The sequence below is a fragment of the Nicotiana tomentosiformis genome, chromosome 11 (assembly GCF_000390325.3).
Source record: "Nicotiana tomentosiformis chromosome 11, ASM39032v3, whole genome shotgun sequence".
Taxonomy (NCBI): domain Eukaryota; kingdom Viridiplantae; phylum Streptophyta; class Magnoliopsida; order Solanales; family Solanaceae; genus Nicotiana; species Nicotiana tomentosiformis.
The window spans coordinates 112,104,518-112,127,515 of record NC_090822.1 but is presented as its reverse complement, the minus strand read 5'-3'; the positions used below and the strand labels follow the sequence as shown (position 1 = coordinate 112,127,515).

The 22,998-nt window shown below is 37.0% G+C and overlaps 1 protein-coding gene and 1 pseudogene across 1 annotated transcript; both read right to left on the bottom strand.

Moving 5' to 3' along the window:
- Positions 1-12,898: 12,898 nt before the first annotated feature.
- LOC138902033 (uncharacterized) lies at positions 12,899-13,252 on the bottom strand. The gene has a single exon (XM_070189842.1). The coding sequence runs from the start codon at positions 13,250-13,252 to the stop codon at positions 12,899-12,901; it is 354 nt and encodes a 117-aa protein (XP_070045943.1).
- Positions 13,253-14,200: 948 nt separating this feature from the next.
- On the bottom strand, positions 14,201-21,586 carry LOC104090854 (high affinity nitrate transporter 2.4-like; annotated as a pseudogene).
- Positions 21,587-22,998: the final 1,412 nt, after the last annotated feature.

Below are 22,998 nucleotides of genomic sequence, written 5' to 3'. Positions count from 1 at the left end.
TATTCCAGAATAGAATTAGAGATCCTGGACCCTCCTTGAAATCTCCTGGTGCTCCGACTATCACCGGTAAGTTGCATCGGATCAACATCGAGATTAAAAAAAAATTATAAAAGCAACTAAGTCAACTCCTATTTGCTTGCCCCTCCCTTTGCTTATTTATTCTTCATGTTCTTAGGGTCTCATCTGAATGGCTTGCTGCCTATTTAGTTACATTTTTTATTTTGATTCCCGAACAGAACTAGAGATCCTTAAAAGCTCTTGGTGCTGCGACTATCAGCGATAAGTTGCATCGGATCAACATCTGTCACGGCCCAAAACCAATCGTCGTGATGGCACCTATCGCGGAACTAGACAAGCCAACTACTCAACCAATTCAACCAAATAAAAACTTTGGAAAATTAAACGGAAGCAGTTCATATTTAAGAAAAACCCTTTAAAACTGAAATAAAACCACAACGCAATACAAATCTCTCCCAAAAATCGGGGTGTCACCGAGTACATGAGCATCTATACCAGGATACAGCCTACTACAATGTCTGAGGAATAAGAACTGAAATACAAACAAAGATAATGAAGGAGGGTCAAGGCCTGCGAACGCCATGCAGCTACCTTGATAGTCTCCGAGATCTCGACTCCTCACTCAGTAGCCGCCGTAACCGGAAGCACCTAGATCTGCACACGAGGTACAAGGTATAGCATGAGTACAACCAACTCAATAAATAACAAATCCAAACTGTGGACTGAAAGTAGTGACGAACTCAACCGGCACAGTTCAATATAGAAAATAACAGTACAGAAACGTAGACATGCTTTCAAGTTCGATAGATATCTCAAAACAGTAAAAATGGATCAAATCTGAATGATATGAAGAATATAACTCATCTACTTTTACATGCCAATGCACATGTTGTATGTGATGCACCATACTGACAGCCTCATGTGCTCACACTCTCAAATGCTCAATCACTCGGTACTGTATATGGCCCATACAGCCCAGGAAAGATCCATCCCGGAGTATATACATCACTGACCATCCGTCACCCAGTACCGAGTAGGGCCAATCCATCTTGTGAAGAAGATCCATCTCCAGGTATATAATGCTTCTGACAAGATCCATGTCCAGGGAAGATCCATCTCTCAATATAATCAATCGCGCTCACTAGGGGGTGTGCAGACTCCCGATGGGCTCCTTCAGCCCAAGCGCTATCATAAGTCAGTATAACCGCTGCGGCGTGCAACCCGGTCCCATAAATGTCACTCATAATCAGGCCCTCGGCCTCACTCAGTCATCAATCTCTCCAGTCTCTCTCTCACGGGCTCACAATGTCATGATACTAGCCCAAAAACAATGATATGACGTATCAATAATTAACAACAAAGACTGAGATATGATATAAAATGAATGAATATGACTGAGTACGAAATATCAATGAAATCAGTAAGACAACAACAAGAAACGACTATGGGTCCCAACAGTACTGGCATAAAGCCTAAACATGATATCTAGCATGAGTGACAACCCAATTACTTTATCACATGATGAAAACACGGATATCAACAAGATAGAACCACTAGACAGTGTCATGGAATCGACCAGGTCACAATTCTCACGGTGCATGCCCGCACGCCCGTCACTTGGCATGTGCGTCACCATAATACCAATCACATAACACATAAGTTTGGGGGTTTCGAACCCCCAGAACCAAGTTTAGAAGTATTACTTACCTCAATCCGAGCAAATCCCTACTCCAATACGCCTTTGCCTCGCAAGTTGGCCTCCAAATGACCTGAATCTAGTCACAAGCAGTACAATACAATCAATACGGTCTAAAGGAATCAATTCTACAAGAAATTACAAAGTTATAACTCAAAAATCCGAAATCGGCTCAAACCCGCCCCTCGGGGCCCACGTCTCAAAATCCAACAAAAGTCACAAAACCCGAAAGCCCATTCACTCACGAGTCTAGTCATACCAAATTTATCAAAATTCGACACCAATTGGTCATTCAAATCCCCAAAATCAACTCTCCAAATCCCTAGCCTCAAACCCCCAAATTACACCTCAAAAACACACCATCTAGGTGGAAAATCAGTGGGGAAACATAATTATTGAAGAAAAATGAATACAAGGAACTTACCTCAAGAATCCCCTTGAAATTCCTCTCAAATACCTCCAAAATTCGAGCTAAAAATGTTAGATAATGAAGAAAATCGCGAACCTTTATGTTTATATGTTCTGCCCAGTCAAACCGCACCTGCGGTCCCAAAATCCGCTTCTGCGGTGAAAACTCGGCACCTGCGGAAGTTACTTAACTCACCTGGGCTCGCACCTGCGGAGGCGCTTATGCGGCCCATGATCCACTTCTGCGGAAGCAGCATACGCCCCTCAACTCCATCACACTCCGCTTTTGCGCCCTCTCTGCCGCATCTGCGGTCTCGCAGGTGCGGAAGGGACCTCGCACCTGCGACCTCTGCCAATTCCTTCCCGGCCCGCTTCTGCGGCTCCCTTCCCGCTTTTGCGGGCTCGCACCTGCGGTGCCCACTCCTCAGGTGCGATTACACCAGCAACCTTCAAACTTCAGCAGCTCTTCAACTTCAAACCTTGATCCGTTAACCATCCGAAATCAACCCGAGGCCCCCGGGACCTCAACCAAACATACAAACAAGTATTAAAACATCATACGAACTTAGTCGAACCCTCCTCGAACAACATCAAAATCACGAATCGAACCCAATTCAAGCCTAATAAACTTTGAAATTTCTAAGTTCTACAAAGGACGCCGAAACTTATCAAATCACGTCCGATTTACCTCAAACTTTGCACACAAATCACAAATGATACCAGAACCTACTCCCACTTCCAAAAATCCAGTCCGACCCTCATATCAAAAAGTCCAGTCCCGGTCAAACTTTTCAAAATTTTAACTTTCGCCATTTCAAGCCTAATTCTACTACGGACCTCCAAATCACAATCCTTCCTGGCCCGTTTCTGTGGATACCTTCCCGCTTCTATGGGCTCGCACCTGTGGTGCCCACTCCTCAGGTGCGATTACACCAGTAGCCCTCAAACTTCAGCAACTCTTTAACTTCAAACCTTGATCCGTTAACCATCTGAAATCAACCTGAGGCCCCCGGGACCTCAACCAAACATACAAACAAGTATTAAAATATCATACGAACTTAGTCGAACCCTCAAATCACCTCGAACAACATCAAAATCATGAATCGCACCCCAATTCAAGCCTAATGAACTTTGAAATTTCCAAGTTCTACAAACGACGCCGAAACTTATCAAATCACGTCCGATTGACCTCAAACTTTGCACACACGTCACAAAATGACACCACGAACCTACTCCCACTTCCGAAAATCCAGTCCGACCCCAATATCAAAAAGTTCACTCCCGGTCAAACGTTCCAAAATTTCAACTTTCGCCATTTCAAGCCTAATTCTACTACGGACCTCCAAATCACAATCCGGACATGCTCCTAAGTCCAAAATCACCTAACAAAGCTAACGGAACCATCAAAATTCAAATCCGAGGTCGTTTACACATAAGTCAATATCTGATCAATTTTTTCAACTTAAGCTTTCCATTATGAGACTAAGTGTCTCAATTCACTCCGAAATCATCGGGACCCGAACCAACTAACCGGATAAGTCATATAACAGCTATAAAGCACAAATGGAGCAGTAAATAGGGGGAACGGGGCTACAACTCTCGAAAAGACCGGCCGCGTCGTTACAACATCAGGATTAAAATAAACTGTAAAAGCAACTAAGTCAAACACCTATTTGATGTCAAGTTTGTTGAAGAATAATAGGCCCTACAATTTCTCTAAAACTAGACAAACAGACATGCCCATAAATCTTAAGGTTCCATTTAAAACACCAACATAATTAAACCTATTAAAAGGTCATAAACTACTTTCCTAGTTTATTGACCTGAGCATCAAAAGTTTGGTAAAACATGATATACAACAAGTGACAACATATTAACATCTGATTATTTATCCAAACTCCATATTCTTTTTCTCTGAGCTGTTTAATTCTCTAATTATTTAGGAGAATCTGATTTCTTTTCTTCCCTTCTAATGAATTTAAATAGAATTCCATTTACAATAATAATACAACAGTAAATAATAAGCATAATCAAATTAGTAAAATTTGAAGGTTCCCTATCTAACAGGACCAAGCAGGAAGAAACACATGGTTTTGCCTTTCACCAACAAAACATAATCTGCCACTTGAACAAAATTCGTTCTAGTAAATAGTCCTACCATTTCATTGTCGAAGGAAGGAAGAAACTTATCATCTTCCATACAGTTCAAACTAGATTTATCCACATATTTAAGACCCCATGTCAACATGGCCAACAAGCATCAGCACATGGCTTTGCCTTTGGTGGTTAGTGGCAAAAACTTCAGCTCGAAATCAAATCTCGTCTTCAACCTCTTGTATAAATAATTCCCCTTTCATAAGCCTTTTTGTTAGGACCGAAATAATCAGGTGTCATGCAGAAGCTAGTAACGCAAACTTTGAACGATGATAAATCAGACAATAAAAGAGACATAATTATTTAACGTGGTTCGTTCAATTGACCTACGTCCACATGAAGAGATGAGCAATCCACTATATAAAGTAGAGTACAAAATATCGAGAGAACAACCTCACAAAGAGGCAAACACAAGTGACACATTTCTCTCGAAAAGTTCTCCCTCTAAACAAGACTCTCAAACCCTTTATGGCTACATTGTGGATGCTACTGAATTAGAAGGAAGGATCCTCAATTCATAAAAGTCCAAACCTTTTTCTACAAGCAAAGGGACTAGCCAAATATGAGAGTTTTATAATTTTCTTTTACAAGAAGGAAAACCAAATTATAGTAAATGTTTTTTCCTTTCCTTCAAGAGATAGAAAAACTAAATATGGTAAGAAAATTAAGACAAACACATAATAATTCTCCCCCTTGGCCTAAATTTTCTGAAAAATAAACTTAATCTATCTTCTTTACATAACCTTCAATAGGTCGCATCTCCGAATCTCTACCACAAAGTTTGTCTCAACGTGAGTAGTACTCTGGTAAAATTTCTCATACAAAAATCACGATTATCGTCAAATAGGTTGCGACTAGGATTACACTCGTCAACTAACCACCCTTCGCCGAAATATTATACTACGTATAAGGTAAAATATTACTTGTTATTGATTAAAAATAGACTTTGAACACCCTTGCATAGCCCATTGGCAAAGGGTGTTTAAAATTTAAACACCCTTATTGAATTTTCTAGCTTCACCACTGCTCGACATAACACTTTTCATCATCAACTACAAGGTTTATTTATTCAATTATCAAAGGTCTCCAAATATCTACTTTACTTTCTTGTTTTCCAATCTTCTAGAGAAAAGAACAATGCCCAATGCTAAGAAACTCATAAAGATGGCCAGGAAATGGCAGAAGTTTGCAGCCATGCAGAGGAAGAGGATTTCATTTCCAAGAAATGGCAATGATGCAGACAGTTTGAAGAAGAGTTCTAAACATGTTTGAAGACATGAGGTCATTGTGCAACTTCTAAACATGTTTGAAGAAGAGTTCGGGATGTCAAGTGGCGGCCCTATTACATTATCGTGTTATTCAATCTTCATGGACTACATCATTTCACTAATCAAGAAAGGTGCAGCTGCTGGAAATCTTCACAAAGCATTAGTCATATCAGCTACTTCATGTTGTTGTTCAACTTCTTCTTTACACCAAGAATGGGGTAACCAACAACTTCTTGTTTATTGATTCATTATCATTATCTTTAGTAAATGATAGATTAAAACATATTGTATAGCATGTGTGATGTTTTAACTTCAATACTACACAAGAATGGGGGAGAGATAATTTGAGTGGTGTCCAATATTTTTGCGTGCACAGGTTATAGAAGGACCTGATTCTTCTATGTGTTCCTTATACTATTGTTGTGGAATAATAAATGCAGAAATTAAAGAACACAAGGATTTTACGTGGAAAATACCTGGCTCAAAAGGTAAAAAAATATGACCTACTTCCCAGTAGGATTTTCCTAAAACTCTTCACTAAATTACTGAGCCAAAAACTGCATTTACAAAATACTTTTGTAAACCTAGGATTAACTCTAATCCCGTTGTGGCACACAACCTCTAACTGTTGTAACAACTTCAAGTTAACTCTAACTTGAATACTCTGAGTACCTATTACAATTGCCTCTAGATAAAGCTGAAAGGTATAATATGAAAACACCTACTACAATTGAACTAGAATAAAAGAGAGACACTTGGAGCTGGTTCTTCTATCTGGTTCATGTAGCTTCAGGTTCGCACACTTGAATCACACACGAACTGCTTGCAAAATGCCTTGCTATTTTGCTCTCAATTCACGTTTAACTTCTGCTTTTGTGCGTCCCCTGTAGAATAAGAACATCCTACGATTTATAGAGTTAGTAGAGTAGAAAATAACTAGAGTTCTAATGCTACTCTTCCTTGGTGGAAGAGTTCTAGTTGATCTCAACATCTAACTCCTCCCTTATCTTGGATAGTGTCCTCTTTGATTAATGAGTCTTTCTCCTTATCAATTATGCAACCCTTTTCGATCAGGAGATATTAATTAGATCAAATTAAGCTTATCTCCTTCACGTACATCCTAGATGCTCAAATCTGCCCGTATCTATGCACACAAGGGATGGACCTGGTTCATGCCTGAACTTCCTTTGTCAATATTCAAAACTAACCTTCACTTAGGCCAACAAATTCCCCCTTTTTGATGATGATAAACTCCGTGCTTTTCATAAGCTTAGGCCCTGTTTCAACTTAGCCCAACATCAACACAATATTAGAATAATTTTCACTTATCATAAAGGACCAGGTTCATTAGGTTATAAACATCACTGTTCAAAGTGTAAAACACAAGCGCAATCTTTTCCCCCCTTTTGACATCATCGAAAAGTTACATAAAAAATGTGAGATAACCAAATTTTAAAACTTACTCATGGCTACTGGGGCTACTTCAAATGCAATCATGGATTAATCATCATAGATCAAGCTAAGAATTTTAACCATCAAAGAAATATAAACAAACAGTTAGAGCAAAAACAGTGAATTTCATTGATGATTGATACGATTCTTCCACAAAGCATAAAAAGAAATAAAAATACTGAAAATATGAGCAAACGAAAAATACTCCAAATTGGGTTATTGAAAGGTCTACACTGGGCTAGAAGTTTAAGGCTTGGAAGAACTGGGGGCTTGGTTTTTGGCTTGGAGAAGTTTCAGCATGTCTTGAAGAATGCCATCATTCTTTTTATTTTCTCTTGCCAGCTCAGCTCTGAGAGCAGCTCTCTCTGTCTCCACCTCAGCCAACCTTTTCTTCAGCCTCTCAATCTCAGCATCCTTAGCCCCACTTTCTTGTACCAAGGCTCGCACCTTGCTATTCACTGGTACCTTCTTAAATGAACCATATTCTTTAGGAATGACATGGACTTCATAGTCACAAGCAGGCAACGTATTTGCCCCAAAATGATCCTTTCTTGTACCAACCTCCCTTTCTTCTTTGGATTATAACTTTCAGTCCCTCTCTTCAGTAGGTCTGTGAGGGTTTCCTGTTCAGATGAAATAGGTTCATCTATATTTTTCTCAACTTGAACCATCCCTTCAACGGCTTTGCTAGACCCACTTTCCCCTGTTTTCTTTACACTCTCCTCTACTCCAGCAGATTTTCCCCCCCAAACAACCATTGCACTTGTGTCTTTGGTTAAACTCACAGGAGTGGGTGAAGAATCAACCACTCTTTACCATTTCCCCTCACAGCACTTCGAACACCATTGATCTCTTTTTCTTTTTCTTTTTTATTTTTACTACCAATTCCTCCAGACTCTGTAGTTTCAACACCTACTTTATAACAAACAATTTCTTCCCCCTCAGTAGCAGATTTGAATGATTCATCAGATTTCTGGGGTTCTTCTTCCTTACCCGCTTTCAATTTTTTTTATTTATTTTCTTGATTTTTTCTCTCCCCGCAACAACCTTGCGAGCAAGCATCTTTACTCTTTTCTTAGAGATTGGAGTGGTGGAATGGATGATAGTGGGTGTGGAAATCTAATCAAACTGAATTTCAGTTTTGAAAAGACTTTGGAGTGTATCCCTAGAATCTAGGTACTTCAATTCGGTTGGGACTCTTTTGAATAGAACTGGTTCACTTGTAACGGATAAGTCCAAAAGGAGTTTGGAATAAAGTAAGACTCTGCTCATGATCCAAATATTATTATTTCAAATTATGCAGAGTGTAGAAAACATACCGTGTTATCTTGATGAACCAGGTTCTTCACTGATAATTCTCTTGTGTAAGTCTAAAATTGCCAAAATAGAGAAAATATCATTAGAGATTAATGAGTCATTTTAACACATGGAATAAGAGTATACTATTGAAAGTATGAGTCTGAGCAAAAATTAATCTAATTATATACATATTTTCAGATTTTCTAACCAAAAACAACAATTTTGTTTTTCAATTTTTTTTGTTGTGAATTCTGAACTGATCCTTTTTGGTGATCTTAATCATCCCTAATTCTAACCTGTTCCTTTCAAAGTGATTTCTACTTAGGGATTTTGTGAATATGTCAGCTATTTGCTTGTGAGTAGCACAAAATTCCACAGTGATCAACCCCTTTTCATAGCTATCCCTCAAAAAGTGATGCCTAACATCTATGTGCTTAGTTCTCTTATGATGAACCGGGTTCTTGGTCATACTAATTGAACTAGTGTTATCATAAAAAATGGGGATACAACCAACAACAATTCCAAAATTCATTAATTGTTGTTTGATCCATAACAATTGAGCACAACATGAGGCAGCAACAACATACTCAGCTTCAACAGTAGATAAGTCCATTGAATTTTTCTTTTTGGTAGCCCAAGACCCAAGACATGAGCCAATAAAGTATGTCATACCTGAGGTGCTCTTTCTATCCACAAGAAAACCTGCATAATCAACATCAGCATATCCCACAAGATTGAAATTACTACCTTTTGGATACCAAAGACAAAGATCAGTGGTGCCTTTTAGATATCTCAAAATTCTCTTGACAATAGTCAAGTGAGACTCCTTCAGGTTTGCCTGAAATCTTGCACAAAGGCCTACACTAAAAACAATGTCAGGTCTACTAGCAGTGAGATACAACAATGAGCCAATTATTCCCCTATACAACTTCTGATCAACAGATGAACCAGGTTTATCTATATCCAACTTTGTAGCTATTGCAATATGAGTGTCAATTTCTTTGGAATCTTCCATTTTAAACCTTTTAAGCAACTCTTTTACATATTTCTGCTGATGAATCATAGTTCTATTTGAATTTTGTTTAATTTGTAAGCCTAAAAAGAAATTAAGCTCTCCCATCATGCTCATTTCAAATTCACTCCCCATTAGTTTAGCAAATTCTTTACTTAACTTATCAGTAGTTGCTCCAAAGATTATATCATCAACATATATCTGAACTACCAAGATATCTTTACCTTTTTCTTTCAAGAATAAAGTATTGTCAATTTTACCTCTCTTGTAGTCATGCTCAAGCCAAAACTTTGATAATCTTTCATACCATGCTCTTGGCGCCTGCTTGAGCCCATAAAGTGCTTTGTCAAGTTTGTTCATATGATTAGGATTCTCCTTGCTTTCAAACCCCAGAGGTTGCTTGACAAACACTTCTTCTTTTAGATAGCCATTGAGGAAGGCACTCTTGACATCCATCTGGTGGAGGGTGAATTCCATGTAAGCAGCAAAGGCTATAAGGAGTCTTATTGCTTCCAACCTTACAACTGGAGCAAAGGTTTCATCATAATCTATGCCCTCATCTTGGCTATATTCTTGAACCACCAATCTTTCCTTGTTCCTTGTAACTGTTCCATATTCTTCAAGTTTATTTCTGAAGACCCATTTTGTGCTAATTAGTGATTTGTCCAAGAGTCTTGGTACCAGATGCCAAACTTGACTCCTTTCAAATTGGTTGAGTTCATCTTGCATTGCATTTACCCAGTCTGTATCCTGCAAAGCCTCAACAACATTTTTAGGTTCAATAAGAGATAAGAGAGCATCAAAAGCACAAATATTCTTTAATGAAGATCTGATTTTGATTCCAGAGGTTGGATCAGTAATTATGTTCTCAATGGGATGAGAACTTTGATACTTGTAAGGTTTCACAACCAACTGGTTTCCCCTTGATGTTCCTTCTGTGTTTTGTTGCTGTGGAACAAGTTTATGGACAAGTTCCATTGAGGTTTGGGGATCATTTCCTCTTAGTTCTGTTCCCCCAGTCATGTTGCTCTTGGTGGAAGAACCTGTTCCATCATATGCTCCTTCTTCCAGTGCAGCTCCAGTCTGGGCTGTCATTTCATTTGAGTTTCTTACCAGCCCAATTGCTTCATCATCATATTCCTGCCTCTCAGAAAGAATGTTAGTTTCATTAAACACCACATGAACACTTTCTTCTACACACATAGTTCTTTTGTTATATACCTTATAAGCTTTGCTATGTGAAGAATATCCCACGAATACTCGCTCATTACTTCTGGGATCAAACTTACCTAGGGAGTCTTAGGAGCAGAAAAATTATGATCTATGCCATGCTCATCACAAAATTCAACAAAATTAGCATTTTCAAATTCAGTGCCATGATCATACCTAATTGATGCAAATTGATTACCTAGTTGTTTATGAGTTTTTCTAACAAAAGAAGTGAACATGTCAAATGTTTCATCATTAGATGTTAAAAATAATGTCCAAGTAAACCTAGAGTAATCATCAACAAACACCATCACGTATCTTTTACCACCTCTGCTTAATGTTCTCATTGGACCACAGAGATCCATATGGACCAGCTCCATCGTTATGGTGTTACTTACCACTTTCTTGCATTTAAAGGAGGATCTTACCTGCTTCCCCCTTGCACAAGCCTCACAAACTTTGTCTTCCTTGAATTTGATGTTAGGCAGGCCTATCACCAAGTCCTTGGAGACTAATTTGTTGAGTTGACTCAGACTTGCATGTCTAAGTCTCTTGTGCCAAATGAGGGGATCATTGTCCAACACACTTAAGCAAGTGAGTTCATTTTCTGACAGTGTGAACAAATCTACAATATATATATTGTTCACTCTTTTTCCCTACAAAACAATCTTGTCAGTGGTAAGATTAATCACAAAGCATTTAGTAGAGGTGAATGCTACCAAGTTACCTCTATCACACAGTTGTGATACACTAATTAGACTGTATTTTAGGCCATCTATCAAATAGACATTCTCAATCGAGTGAGAGTCAGTCTTACCTACCTTACCAACCCCAATGATTTCACTTTTTTTCCCATTTCCAAATGAGACATTACCTCATTTGAGGTCCTCAAATGAAAGAAGCTGGTTCTTGCTTCCTATCATGTGCTTTGAGCAGCCACTATCCATGTACCATATTTGGCTACTCCCCTTCACTTGGAACTGCAAAAGGAAATCAGGGGTTAGTCTTAGGAACCCAAACTAGTTTGGGTCCCTTTCTATAGGCAAAAGGATGAATCAAATTTTTTTTGCCCAACCTGGCATCCTATTTTTCCCTTGAACAATTTTTTTATTTTTTTGACTAGCCTTTTCTTTTACAGTGCATTCACTTTTATAGTGACCAGTCTTACCACAGTGTGTGCAAATTTTGTTCTTAAGAAGTGTGAGATACTTGCTTTTGGGATCCCATTTAGGTGGCAGATTCCCAAATCTAATTCCTCTTCTATTGCTATTGTGATGTTCCTGTAGCCATGACAGTGCATCGGAGGACCTGTTCCATTTACAAGTTCTGTCTAGTTCATACTTGACCTTGCCTAGATCCTCTGTCAAAATTCTTACCTGCTCATCCTTCTTATACAACTCATCTTTTAGTTTACCTACATTTTCTTCTAAAGTGAGTTGTGTGCAATCAGCTGTCTTCTTACTTGTTCCTAATTTTAGTTTTAAGTTTTCAGATCTAAGTTCTAGGACATTTGATTCAAATGCATAAACCTGGCTCTTTAGTGCAGTATTTTCACTTACAGTCTCACTAACTCTAAGTTCGAGGTTCTTACACTTTCTTTTAAAATCACACATTCCTTAGACAACTGTTTCTTTTCATTGTTTATATCCCCAGATTCATCAATGAAATCTAGAAGTAACTCAGATAGCCTTTCTTTAGACAAAAACTTAATCTTGTCTTTTAGATGGATTATACTTACTTCAGATTCCTCATCGGATTCTCCAATTGCCATAAGTGTTTGTTCATCTCCATCTTCATCATCTGAGTCCCCATCTGAGCTTTCTCCCCAAGCAGCAACCATAGACTTTGTTGATCCTTTGTTCTTCTTGGGATGAACCTGTTTCTTCTTTCTATTTCTTCGTTCAACTCTTTCCTTCTTCCATTCAATTTCCCATTGAGGATAGTTTTTGATGTGGTGATCAGTCTTCCCACACTTATAGCAGCCCTCATTGGTCTGTTTTTCAGGAACCCTTAGTTTGTTGTAGCCTCCACTTCTTGAAGAACCCTTTCCTCTCATTAGGTACTTCTTGAGTCCTTTGTGATCATATCCATTTCATCATCTTCTAGATCAAAATCTTCAGTGATTTTGAGTGTCAGGCTCCTTTTATTCTTGGGTACATCCATCTATATGGTTTGCCTTCTAAGTTCATAAGCAGTGAGATTTCCAATTTGCTCATCCAACCTAAGAGTGGCAATGTTCTTTGATTCCTGAATGGCAGTGATTTTGCTCTCCCAAGTAACTGGCAGAACCCTTGTCAGAATCTTCTCAACTCTGTCTTCTTCAGAAATAATCCTTCCAAGAGACTTAAGTTCATTTGTCAGTGTGGTGAACCTTGTATACATCTATTGGATGGTTTCCCCTTCCTTCATGGTAAACTTTTCATATTGAGAATATAATAGTGTTCCTCTAGACCTCTTTAGTTGAGGTGTTCCTTCATGGGCCACTTGCAAAGTGTCCCAAATTTTCTTAGCAGTGGTACAACTTTGGATTCTACTATACTCATCTGAACCGAGTTCACAGACAAGCCATTTCTTGGCTTTAGCATTCTTCTGCCATTTTCTCAAGTCGTCAGCAGTGCAGTTAGCTCTTGTCTTTGGCACCTCTTCTCCTTCGACATTTATCTTTATGGTAGCCAGTGGACCATCTGTGACAATGTCCCATAGCTCATAGTGTTCTCTTATGATGTGATCTCTCATCCTGTTTTTTCACCAAGAGTAATACTTGCCGTTGAAGAGTGGTGGCCTAGCAGTGGATTGCCCTTCCCAATTTTCAGGTGGTGCACTCATCTTGATCTTCTCCTAAGGTGTTAGCCTCTTCAAGGATAACCTGCTCTGATACCAATTGATGTTTTAACTTCAATACTACACAAGAGGGGGGTGATGGGGGATAATTTGTGTGGTGTCTAATTTTTCGCGTGCACGGATTATAGAAGGACCTGGTTCTTCTATGTGTTCCTTATACTACTATTGCGGAATAATAAATACAGAAATTAAAGAACAAAAGGATTTTACGTGGAAAATACCTGACTCAAAAGTTGAAAAAATCACAACCTACTTCCCAATAGGATTTTTTCAAAACTCTTCACTAAATCACTGAGCCAAAAATTGCATTTACAAAATACTTTTGTAAACCTAGGATTAACTCTAATCCCGTTGTGGCACACAACCTCTAACTGTTGCGACAACTTCAGTTAACTCTAACTTGAATACTCTGAGTACTTATTACAATTGCCTCTAGATAAAGCTGAAAGGTATAATATGAAAACACCTACTACAATTGAACTAGAATAAAAGAGAGACACTTGGAGCTGGTTCTTCTATCTGGTTCATGTAGCTTCAGGTTCGCACACTTGAATCACATACGAACTGCTTGCAAAATGGCTTGCTATTTTGCTCAAATTTTTTTTTTCTTTCTCTTATTTTTCTATTTTGAATAAAAAAATTGTTAAGTGTTTAATTCGCGTTAGTTTCAGGGTCCATATCACATAATTTAATTTAATTTAATGTTGTCAGAATCTCAGTTGAATAAGAAAAGGACTGACATCAGAGTAGAGAAATGAACAATAGGAGATTATAAACTACTCCATTTCGTTAACTTTTGAACACCATCGGGAAAAAGTATAATATTATATTTGATCACGCGTTATTGCTAGAACTGAATCTAGCTTAGAAAGAAATCAACAAAATATAATTAAGAAACTACAGTATACATTCTTATGTTTGTTCCTTCCAACTAAATCAGCCATCAACCAGCTATTGACAACTCACCAGTCAAGAACTATTTATTGGCCTCCAATGTTTACACCAAATCAAGTAATCCAATACTAAGAGTCATAAAATAATATAAAAACACATAGTAGACACATATCACACGTTTATTATGTTGGTGTAAACACCCGGTACGAGTAAATTTTTTTCCCTAAGATATAGTTTGGCATTATGTCAGGTGGAGTAGTTGCTGAACCGACACGCTTGCCACGTTCCGTCCGACAGTTTTCAGCAAACTTGATGCTGTTTTGGTGCATACCCTATTGCTTCTCAGCCTCAGTGTACTGAGAGGAAAAGTAATGCTCTTCAGTACTCTTAACAGGATCTTTAGTTGGAGGCAAAAACATGCTTCCCCATTGTGGGAAGTGAACCAAAGATACATGAAGTGTACAAGCTATAATCATAATCCCCATATAACTCAATCCTATTTCTGTTGACCATTTTGTAGTTGTGAAAAACAAAAGTTGTGTCAATCCAGAACCAAAATTGCCTCCAGCTCCTGTCATACCTGAGATTATACCTAACGATCGACGCGAAATGAAAGGAATAATACCAAATGTAGCTCCACATGCTGCTTGAGCGCCTAAGGAAAATATGATCATCCAAGCTATAGCCATAGGAAGTGTGTTTGCTTTGCCAAGTAGGAAACAGAAAATTCCACCAAGTGTTTGTAAAATCCATAAGTTCCATAATCTGCCTCTCATTCCAAAATGTTTGGCTGAGTAGTCTGAACACTATCCTCTGAGAGGTCGAGATAAGAGGTTAGCCATACCAAATGTAGCAGCTATAATCCCAGCCATCTGAAGCTTCAGATCAAATCTATACAATTGTTTCAAAATAGAGATTAATTTCCTTAATTAGGTTATTAATATTGATGTTTATAATAAAAAGTTTTAAGGAAAGCAGATCAAACCTATCAAAGATGTTAGGATCGGAAATCCGGGTAGTGCGGAATTTAACCAAACAACGGTATAATGACAATAACAAAGACAATGGAAGTTGATAATAACGGCAATTAAAGAATATAAAGAAGACACAAATTTAACGTGGTTCGGTCAAGGTGACCTACGTCCACAAGCGGAGATGAGCAATTTCACTATACCAACAAGAGTACAAAAGAGAGTACAAAATTAGAGTAAATACTCTAATTAATCCCAAATACCCCAAGAGAATAACCTCACAAGATCACTCCAAAGAAAGGGTTCACACAAGTGTTTCCTAACACTCACTCTCTTACAAAATACTCTATAATGAAATAAAGGAGGAGAAAGAAAGACAAGAGTGAAAAGCTCTTGAATTTGTCTGTTTGCAAATGAGGAGAAACTCCTCTATTTATAGCAAGAAATCCTTGGCCTAATAATGGATATTATGTCATGGCAAATGTCATGATCCACAAATTTGTTATAATGAATATTATGTCATGGCAAATGTCATGAACCACAAATTTGTTATAATGGATATTATGTCATGACAAATGTCATGAAAATTTGGCCATATTACAAATCTCCACCTTGGCCTAATTTCGGCTTATAGTAAATTTGCTCCACCTTTTCCGCAAAAACCCCAATGGGCAAAATCATTCTTCATAAATGCCAATCAAGTTCAGGCAAAGCTTGAACTTGGATACTGGAAGAGGTTTTGTGAACATGTCAACAGGATTGTCTCTAGTGTTGATCTTCTGAACAAAGACTTTTCTTTCAGCAATGGTTTCTCAGATGAAATGATACTTTATATCAATGTGCTTCGTCTTCTCATGATACATTTGATCTTTAGTCAAGTGAATGGCACTTTGACTATCACAGAAAATGGTAATACCGCCTTGGTGTAAACTGAGTTCCGCAAATAAACCCTTCAACCATAAAGCTTCTTTGATCGCCTCGGTTACTGCCATATATTCTACTTCGGTAGTAGATAAAGCTACTACATGTTATAATGTAGCTTTCCAACTAATAGCGCAACCTCCGATGCAAAATACATAGACTGTCAGTGATCTTCTTTTGTCAAGATCACCTGCATAATCTAAGTCTACCAAACCAACCAAAGTGTTAGTATTTCTCCCAAAATCCAAACATATGTTTGAAGTACCTCGCAAGTATCTGAGAATCCATTTCACAGCATGCCAATGTGCTTTACCAGGGCAAGCCATATACCGGCTTACCACGCTTACTGCTTGTGAAATGTCTGGACGTGTATAAACCATTGCATACATAATACTGCCGACTGCACTGGAATAAGGAACATGTGCCATGTACCTCTCTTCTTCCTCTGACTGCGGGAACTGAGCAGCTGATAACTTAAAATGAGCAACAAGAGGGGTACTAACTGGTTTAGCATCTTTCATGTCAAACCTCTCCAAGACTTTCTCCAAGTACTTCTTCTCGGTCAGAAATAGCCTGTTGGCTTTTCGATCTCTTTTGATCTCCATGCCAAGGATTTTCTTAGTTGCTCCTAAATCTTTCATCTCAAATTCATTTTTCAACTGACTTTTCAAATTGTGAATTTCTGTTAAATCCTTAGCAGCAATGAGCATGTCATCAACATATAATAATAGGTACACAAATGAACCATCATTTAACTTCTGGAAGTAAACACAACTATCATACATGCTCCTCGAATAACCATGACCCAACATAAAGGAATCAAACCTTTTACACCATTCCCTTAGAGACTGCTTTAATCCGTACAAGGATTTCTTCAACAAGCAAACATGATCTTCTTTTTCTTCAATTTCAAATCCTTCAGGTTGATGCATGTATATTTGTTTCTCAAGTTCGCCATGTAAGAAAGCTGTCTTAACATCAAGTTGTTCTAATTCCAAATCATACATGGCAACGAAGGCAAGCAAGACATGAAAAGAGCTATGTTTAACAACAGGTGAGAAAATATCATTAAAATCAACTCCTTGTACCTGACTATAGTCCTTTGCAACTAATCGTGCCTTATACCTCGCATCTTCAACCCCTGGAATGCCATCCTTTTTCTTAAAGACCCATTTGCAACCAACAATTCTTTTTCCTGATGGCAGCTTCACAAGAGACCAAGTACCATTCTTGTGGAGAGACTCAATTTCTTCATTCATTGCAATCAGCCACTTGGCTGAGTCAGCACCAGAAACTGCTTCTGAATATTTTGATGGTTCTCCAATTTCTTTAGTTTCCTGTGCAACTGAAAAAGCAAATGCAACATAATCTCCAAACCTTAATGGTTGTTTACCTTCTCTTCTTGGTCTATGTTTGGCTATAGAATACTCCTCTTCTTCTGGTTCAACTTCAGGAGTCTCAACTTCAGGAATTTTAGTTTTTGTCTCAACTTCAGGAGTTTCAACTGTATTTTGCTCCAAAGTTGATGGGCTTGGCTCAGAAGGAATGCCAATCTCAATCTCTACCTGGTTCTGTGTACTCTTTCCTTTATCTGTATTACAAGAACTAGAAGACTCTTTTCTAGAATGTAACATAGAGGATTCATCAAAGGTTACATCTCTGCTAATTATAAATTTTGGTGCCGTGGGATCAGGATACCATAGTCGGTATCCTTTCACCCCAGATGCATACCCAAGGAAAATGCACTTTTTAGCCCTTGGCTATAATTTTCCATCATTTACATGCATATATGCAGGGCAACCAAATATCTTTAAATCAAAATAATTAGCAGGAGTACCTGACCACATTTCCTCTGGAGTCTTAAAGTTCAAAGGTGCAGAAGGAGCTCGGTTGACAATATAACAAGCTGTAGAGATAACTTCTACCCAAAAGGCGTTTGTCAACCCAGCATTTGAAATCATGCAACGAGCCCTTTTCAAAAGAGTTCTATTCATCCTTTCTGCCACACCATTTTGCTGAGGTGTTATTCTCACAGTACGATGTCGAGCAATTCCTTCATTCTTGCAAAATTTGTTGAATTCATCATTATAAAATTCCAAGCTATTATCTGTTCTAAGCCGCTTAACCTGTTTTCCTGTTTGCTTCTCAATCAAAACTTTCCATTGTTTGAAATTTAAGAAAACATCACTTTTATTTTTCAGGAAATAAACCCAAACTTTCCTTGAATAATCATCAATGAAAGTTAACATATACCTGGCACCACCTTTTGATGGGGTACGTGAAGGACCCCAAAGATCTGAATGAATGTAATCCAAAGTACCTTTTGTTCTATAAATCGCTGGAGATTTGAAGCTGACTCTTTTCTGCTTCCCGAACACACAATGTTCATAGAACTCCATATTTCTGGTACTTTGGCCACACAAGAGACCTCTTTTACTGAGGATGGAAAGACTTTTTTCACTCATATGCCCCAATCGCATATGCCACAATTTGGTGATGTCAGAATCTGATTTATCTGATATTGAAACTGCAGCAGCACCTGTAACAGTAGATCCCAAAAGAGTATACAACGTACCAGATCTGCGTGCTTTCATGATCACAAGAGCACCATGAGAAATTTTCAGAACTCCACCTTCACCTATGTACTTGCATCCAAGAGATTTTAGAGTGCCCAAAGAGATGAGATTTTTCTTCAAGTCAGGAACATGTCTAACATCGGTGAGAGTTCTCACCACACCATCGTGTATTTTGATTCAGACTGTACCTTTTCCAATAACTTTGCATGCAGCATTGTTGTCCATCAAGACAACTCCACCTCCAATAGATTCATATGTGGTAAATAAATCCTGACTGGGACACATATGATAAGAACAACCCGAATCTAAAATCCACTCATTTTTAGATTTGAAACTATTATTAGTTGCTAAAAAAATAGTTCCCTCAGTCTCATCAGCAGCTACACTTGCTTCGGCAGTGTCAGTATTTTTGTGCTCATTTTTCTTTTCTGTATGCTTTTCTTTGTTTTTCAATTTAAAGCATTCAGAAATAATGTGACCTTTCTTATGACAATATTTGTACATGACATTTATGTATCTGGATTTTGACCTTGATTTAGGTTTCTCACTACTTGAATCTTTCTTATTGGATCTATCTCTTATGAATAAGCCTTCCCCTTGGTTCCCATTAGTTTTCCCAGTAATATCTCTATCTATTTGTTCTTTTGATTTCAAAATAGATTTGATATCTTTATAAGAGATATTATCCTTTCCATAAAGTATAGTATCTCTTATATGTTTAAACGACTGGGGTAAGGAAATAAGCAATAACACAACTTGATCCTCATCTTTGATTTCAGCATCTATGTTACTTAAATCCATAAGAAGAGAATCAAAAGTATCAAGATGAGTAAGTATAGAGGTACCTTCAGCCATACGAAAAGTGTAGAGTTTTTGCTTTAGGTAAAACATGTTTTCTACTGTTCTTTTCATATATAGGGTTTTAAGCTTTTCCCATATGCCTTTGGCTGAGCTTTCTGCTGCAACTTCACGCAAAACCTCATTTGAAAGATTTAAAATAATACCTGCTTTTGCCTTTTTGTCTATGACGGCAAACTCCTCGTCCGTCATTTTATCCGGCATCTTCTCTATTCCTTGTAGTGCCAAATCTAAGCCATCCTGAATTAGGATAGCTTCCATCTTTAATTGCCACATTCCGAAATTTGCACTTTGGTCAAATTTCTCAACATAAGACTTTGTTAGAGTCATTTTGGCTATTTAAAATAACTCGGTTAGATCTGGCTCTGATACCAATTTGTAAGGATCGGGAATCCGGGTAGTGCAAAATTTAGTCAAACAACGGTATAATGACAATAACAAAGACAATGGAAGTTGATAATAACGGCAATTAAAGAATATAAAGAAGACACAAATTTAACGTGGTTCGGTCAAGGTGACCTACGTCCACAAGCGGAGATGAGCAATTTCACTATACCAACAAGAGTACAAAAGAGAGTACAAAATTAGAGTAAATACTCTAATTAATCCCAAATACCCCAAGAGAATAACCTCACAAGATCACTCCAAAGAAAGGGTTCACACAAATGTTTCCTGACACTCACTCTCTTACAAAATACTCTATAATGAAATAAAGGAGGAGAAAGAAAGACAAGAGTAAAAAGCTCTTGAATTGGTGTGTTTGCAAATGAGGAGAAACTCCTCTATTTATAGCAAGAAATTCTTGGCCTAATAATGGATATTATGTCATGGCAAATGTCATGATCCATAAATTTGTTATAATGGATATTATGTCATGACAAATGTCATGAACCACAAATTTGTTATAATGGATATTATGTCATAACAAATATCATGAAAATTTGGCCATATTACAAAAGAAGTACTCAGCAATCACATTATCTGTAGTGAGTTCAACTCCCATAGAATATCCATAGAGGAGAACACAGATCCATGTCCTGTAATTTGTTGCAGCATACCACAATATCTACCAAAACATAGAAATCAAAGAGTTAGCTAAATGTTCTATCTTTGAAAAAGTGGACTAAAAAGGAATGGAAATTAATTACTTACCTTAGAGAATTTATCTGTAGAAAAATCACCTTTCTTCTGCAGAGAAGCGTGGTTACCATCAGGCAAGTCTTGGCCAAGAGTTAACACCAAAATTCCCATAATAACATGACACCAAGCAGGAATAAAGAATGCAATTCTCCAAGCAGTAAACGGAGTCGCCCCTGCTTTTCGAATTATATCATAAAGCAAAGGCATAATAAGCTGAGTAGCACCACCACCCATATTTATAATTTCCCCATCCAGCTGCTGTTCCATTAACAAGACCAATAATCTGACTATTAAACATCGTACTCATCCAATATTGGCACGACACAAATGTCGCGAGTGAAAATCCTATCATGAATCTAACAGCAACGTAGCCACCAGCATAAGACACAAAAGACATGCAAAAAACAGCTGGGGCAGTTAACATTATGAGAAATGCACATCCGTATCTTGATCCTATCATATCACAAATCGCACCCATTGCAAGCCTAGATAGAATACTTCCGGAAACAGAGGCAACCCCAGCATTACCAACGTCCATTTTGGTCAAGTTAAGGTTGTCCCTAATAATAGGAACTAAAGGAGCAGCAGCAAAAGTTGAGACAAAACAAGTAAAGAAAGAAATTCAAGAGAGTTGAAAAGTTAGACCGTGAGGTTTTGAAAATGAATAGAATCTGAAACTCTTGGCCTTGTGTTCAGAATCAACTGGAACTTTAAAATGTGCAGTGGTATCGGTTGGAACCATTGGAAATGCAACGGAGAAAGCAAGAACTTGTTCTCTACCTGTAACTCCATGCATAGAACTACCTGGTGATCCTTCAATATCACCCATTTTTCTTCTTTAGAAAAAAAAAAGATTGATTAAAATGCTAAAGAAGAAAGCTTAATTAGTTTGGTTTGAAGTGTATGTTTTGATAATTAAAGATGTGTTTATATAGTTATCAAAGCGTTGACAAATTTAGAGCCTAAGCAACCAATGGAGATTCTGAATGGTCACAAAATGTGCCTTGGCATAATTTAATTATTGTTGTTTAATGGAATCCATTTCGCCGCATATGTACTAGGAATAATGTTACTATCTATATTCTATATTTATATATTATATCTATCTATCTATCTATCTATCTATCTATATATATATATATATATATATATATATATATATATATATATATATATACACTAAAGCCCTTAGCGAAATGTTGTTCGCCCTTTTTATCCTTATAAAATAGAGTTCGCACTAGACAATAATTGCCTAATACTTAGGAATAGTCATTTATTATTTTTTTAATACTTAGAAATAATTATTTAATTATTTTTTTAATATTTAGGAATAGTCATTTAATTAATTTTTTAATATTATACAAAATTTTGCCACTTTGTATTCCTTTTAGGTTTAGGTTGTATTAATTAGTTGATATTCTTTTCTATGCTAAATATAAACATTGTTATTCTATTGGGTATTTAAAAATCAAGTATATTAATTTATAAAGTAAATGTAGTTGATAGTCTAAGAAGAGTAACCTTCTGCCAACGATTAATGTATTGTACTAATTATAGAGAATTTTTTGTAGTGTTAATGTTTGTTCTAAATCCTTCTAAAATATACAGACACATACATGTGCAACATATATTAGAGTTCTAAATCTTTGATTATGGACACTACTCATTAGACAAAATAGTTATTTATTATTATTTTTAATATTTAAGAATAGTAATTTAATTATTTTTCTAAAAATTAAGATTCTAATTTTTTTTATTTGAAAAATGTACGAATACCTAATTTTAAAAATTTAAAGTCAAGTATGATTTTACTTTTATAAATCCTAATAAACATTGAAAAATTTTCGAGGTTGACGGCTTATTATGTCTTCTCAAGGTTTTCCATCAACACTATTTGGTGTAGATCAGTATTGTAAAATTATTAGTTTCTTTTTATCTTTTTGTGCTTTCTTACAAAAAAAATATGTGAAATCTGGCTCCAAATACTAGATCAATTTAAAACAAGGTATTGGGCATAAAAAATATTTTTTTGACTATTCTTCTCTCTTTCTTTATCTTTTTATTTTCATATGGCCAAATACTAGCAATTTTAATTCTTTTCGGTTATTCAAATTACTTAATCGGCAAATATAGACGTTAAGCAGAATATAAAATATCAAATAACATATTCGCCTAATAAAAAAATAATATAATTATAACATCAACATGCGTAATATGTCCTAGAATTTAACATCATTACAAAAGGCTAAGAAAACATATTTATCACAAGATAATGAAAATT

Coding starts and splice junctions, on each gene's coding strand:
- LOC138902033 (XM_070189842.1), bottom strand. CDS start 13,252: ATGAGAGATCACATCATAAGAGAACACTATGAGCTATGGGACATTGTC.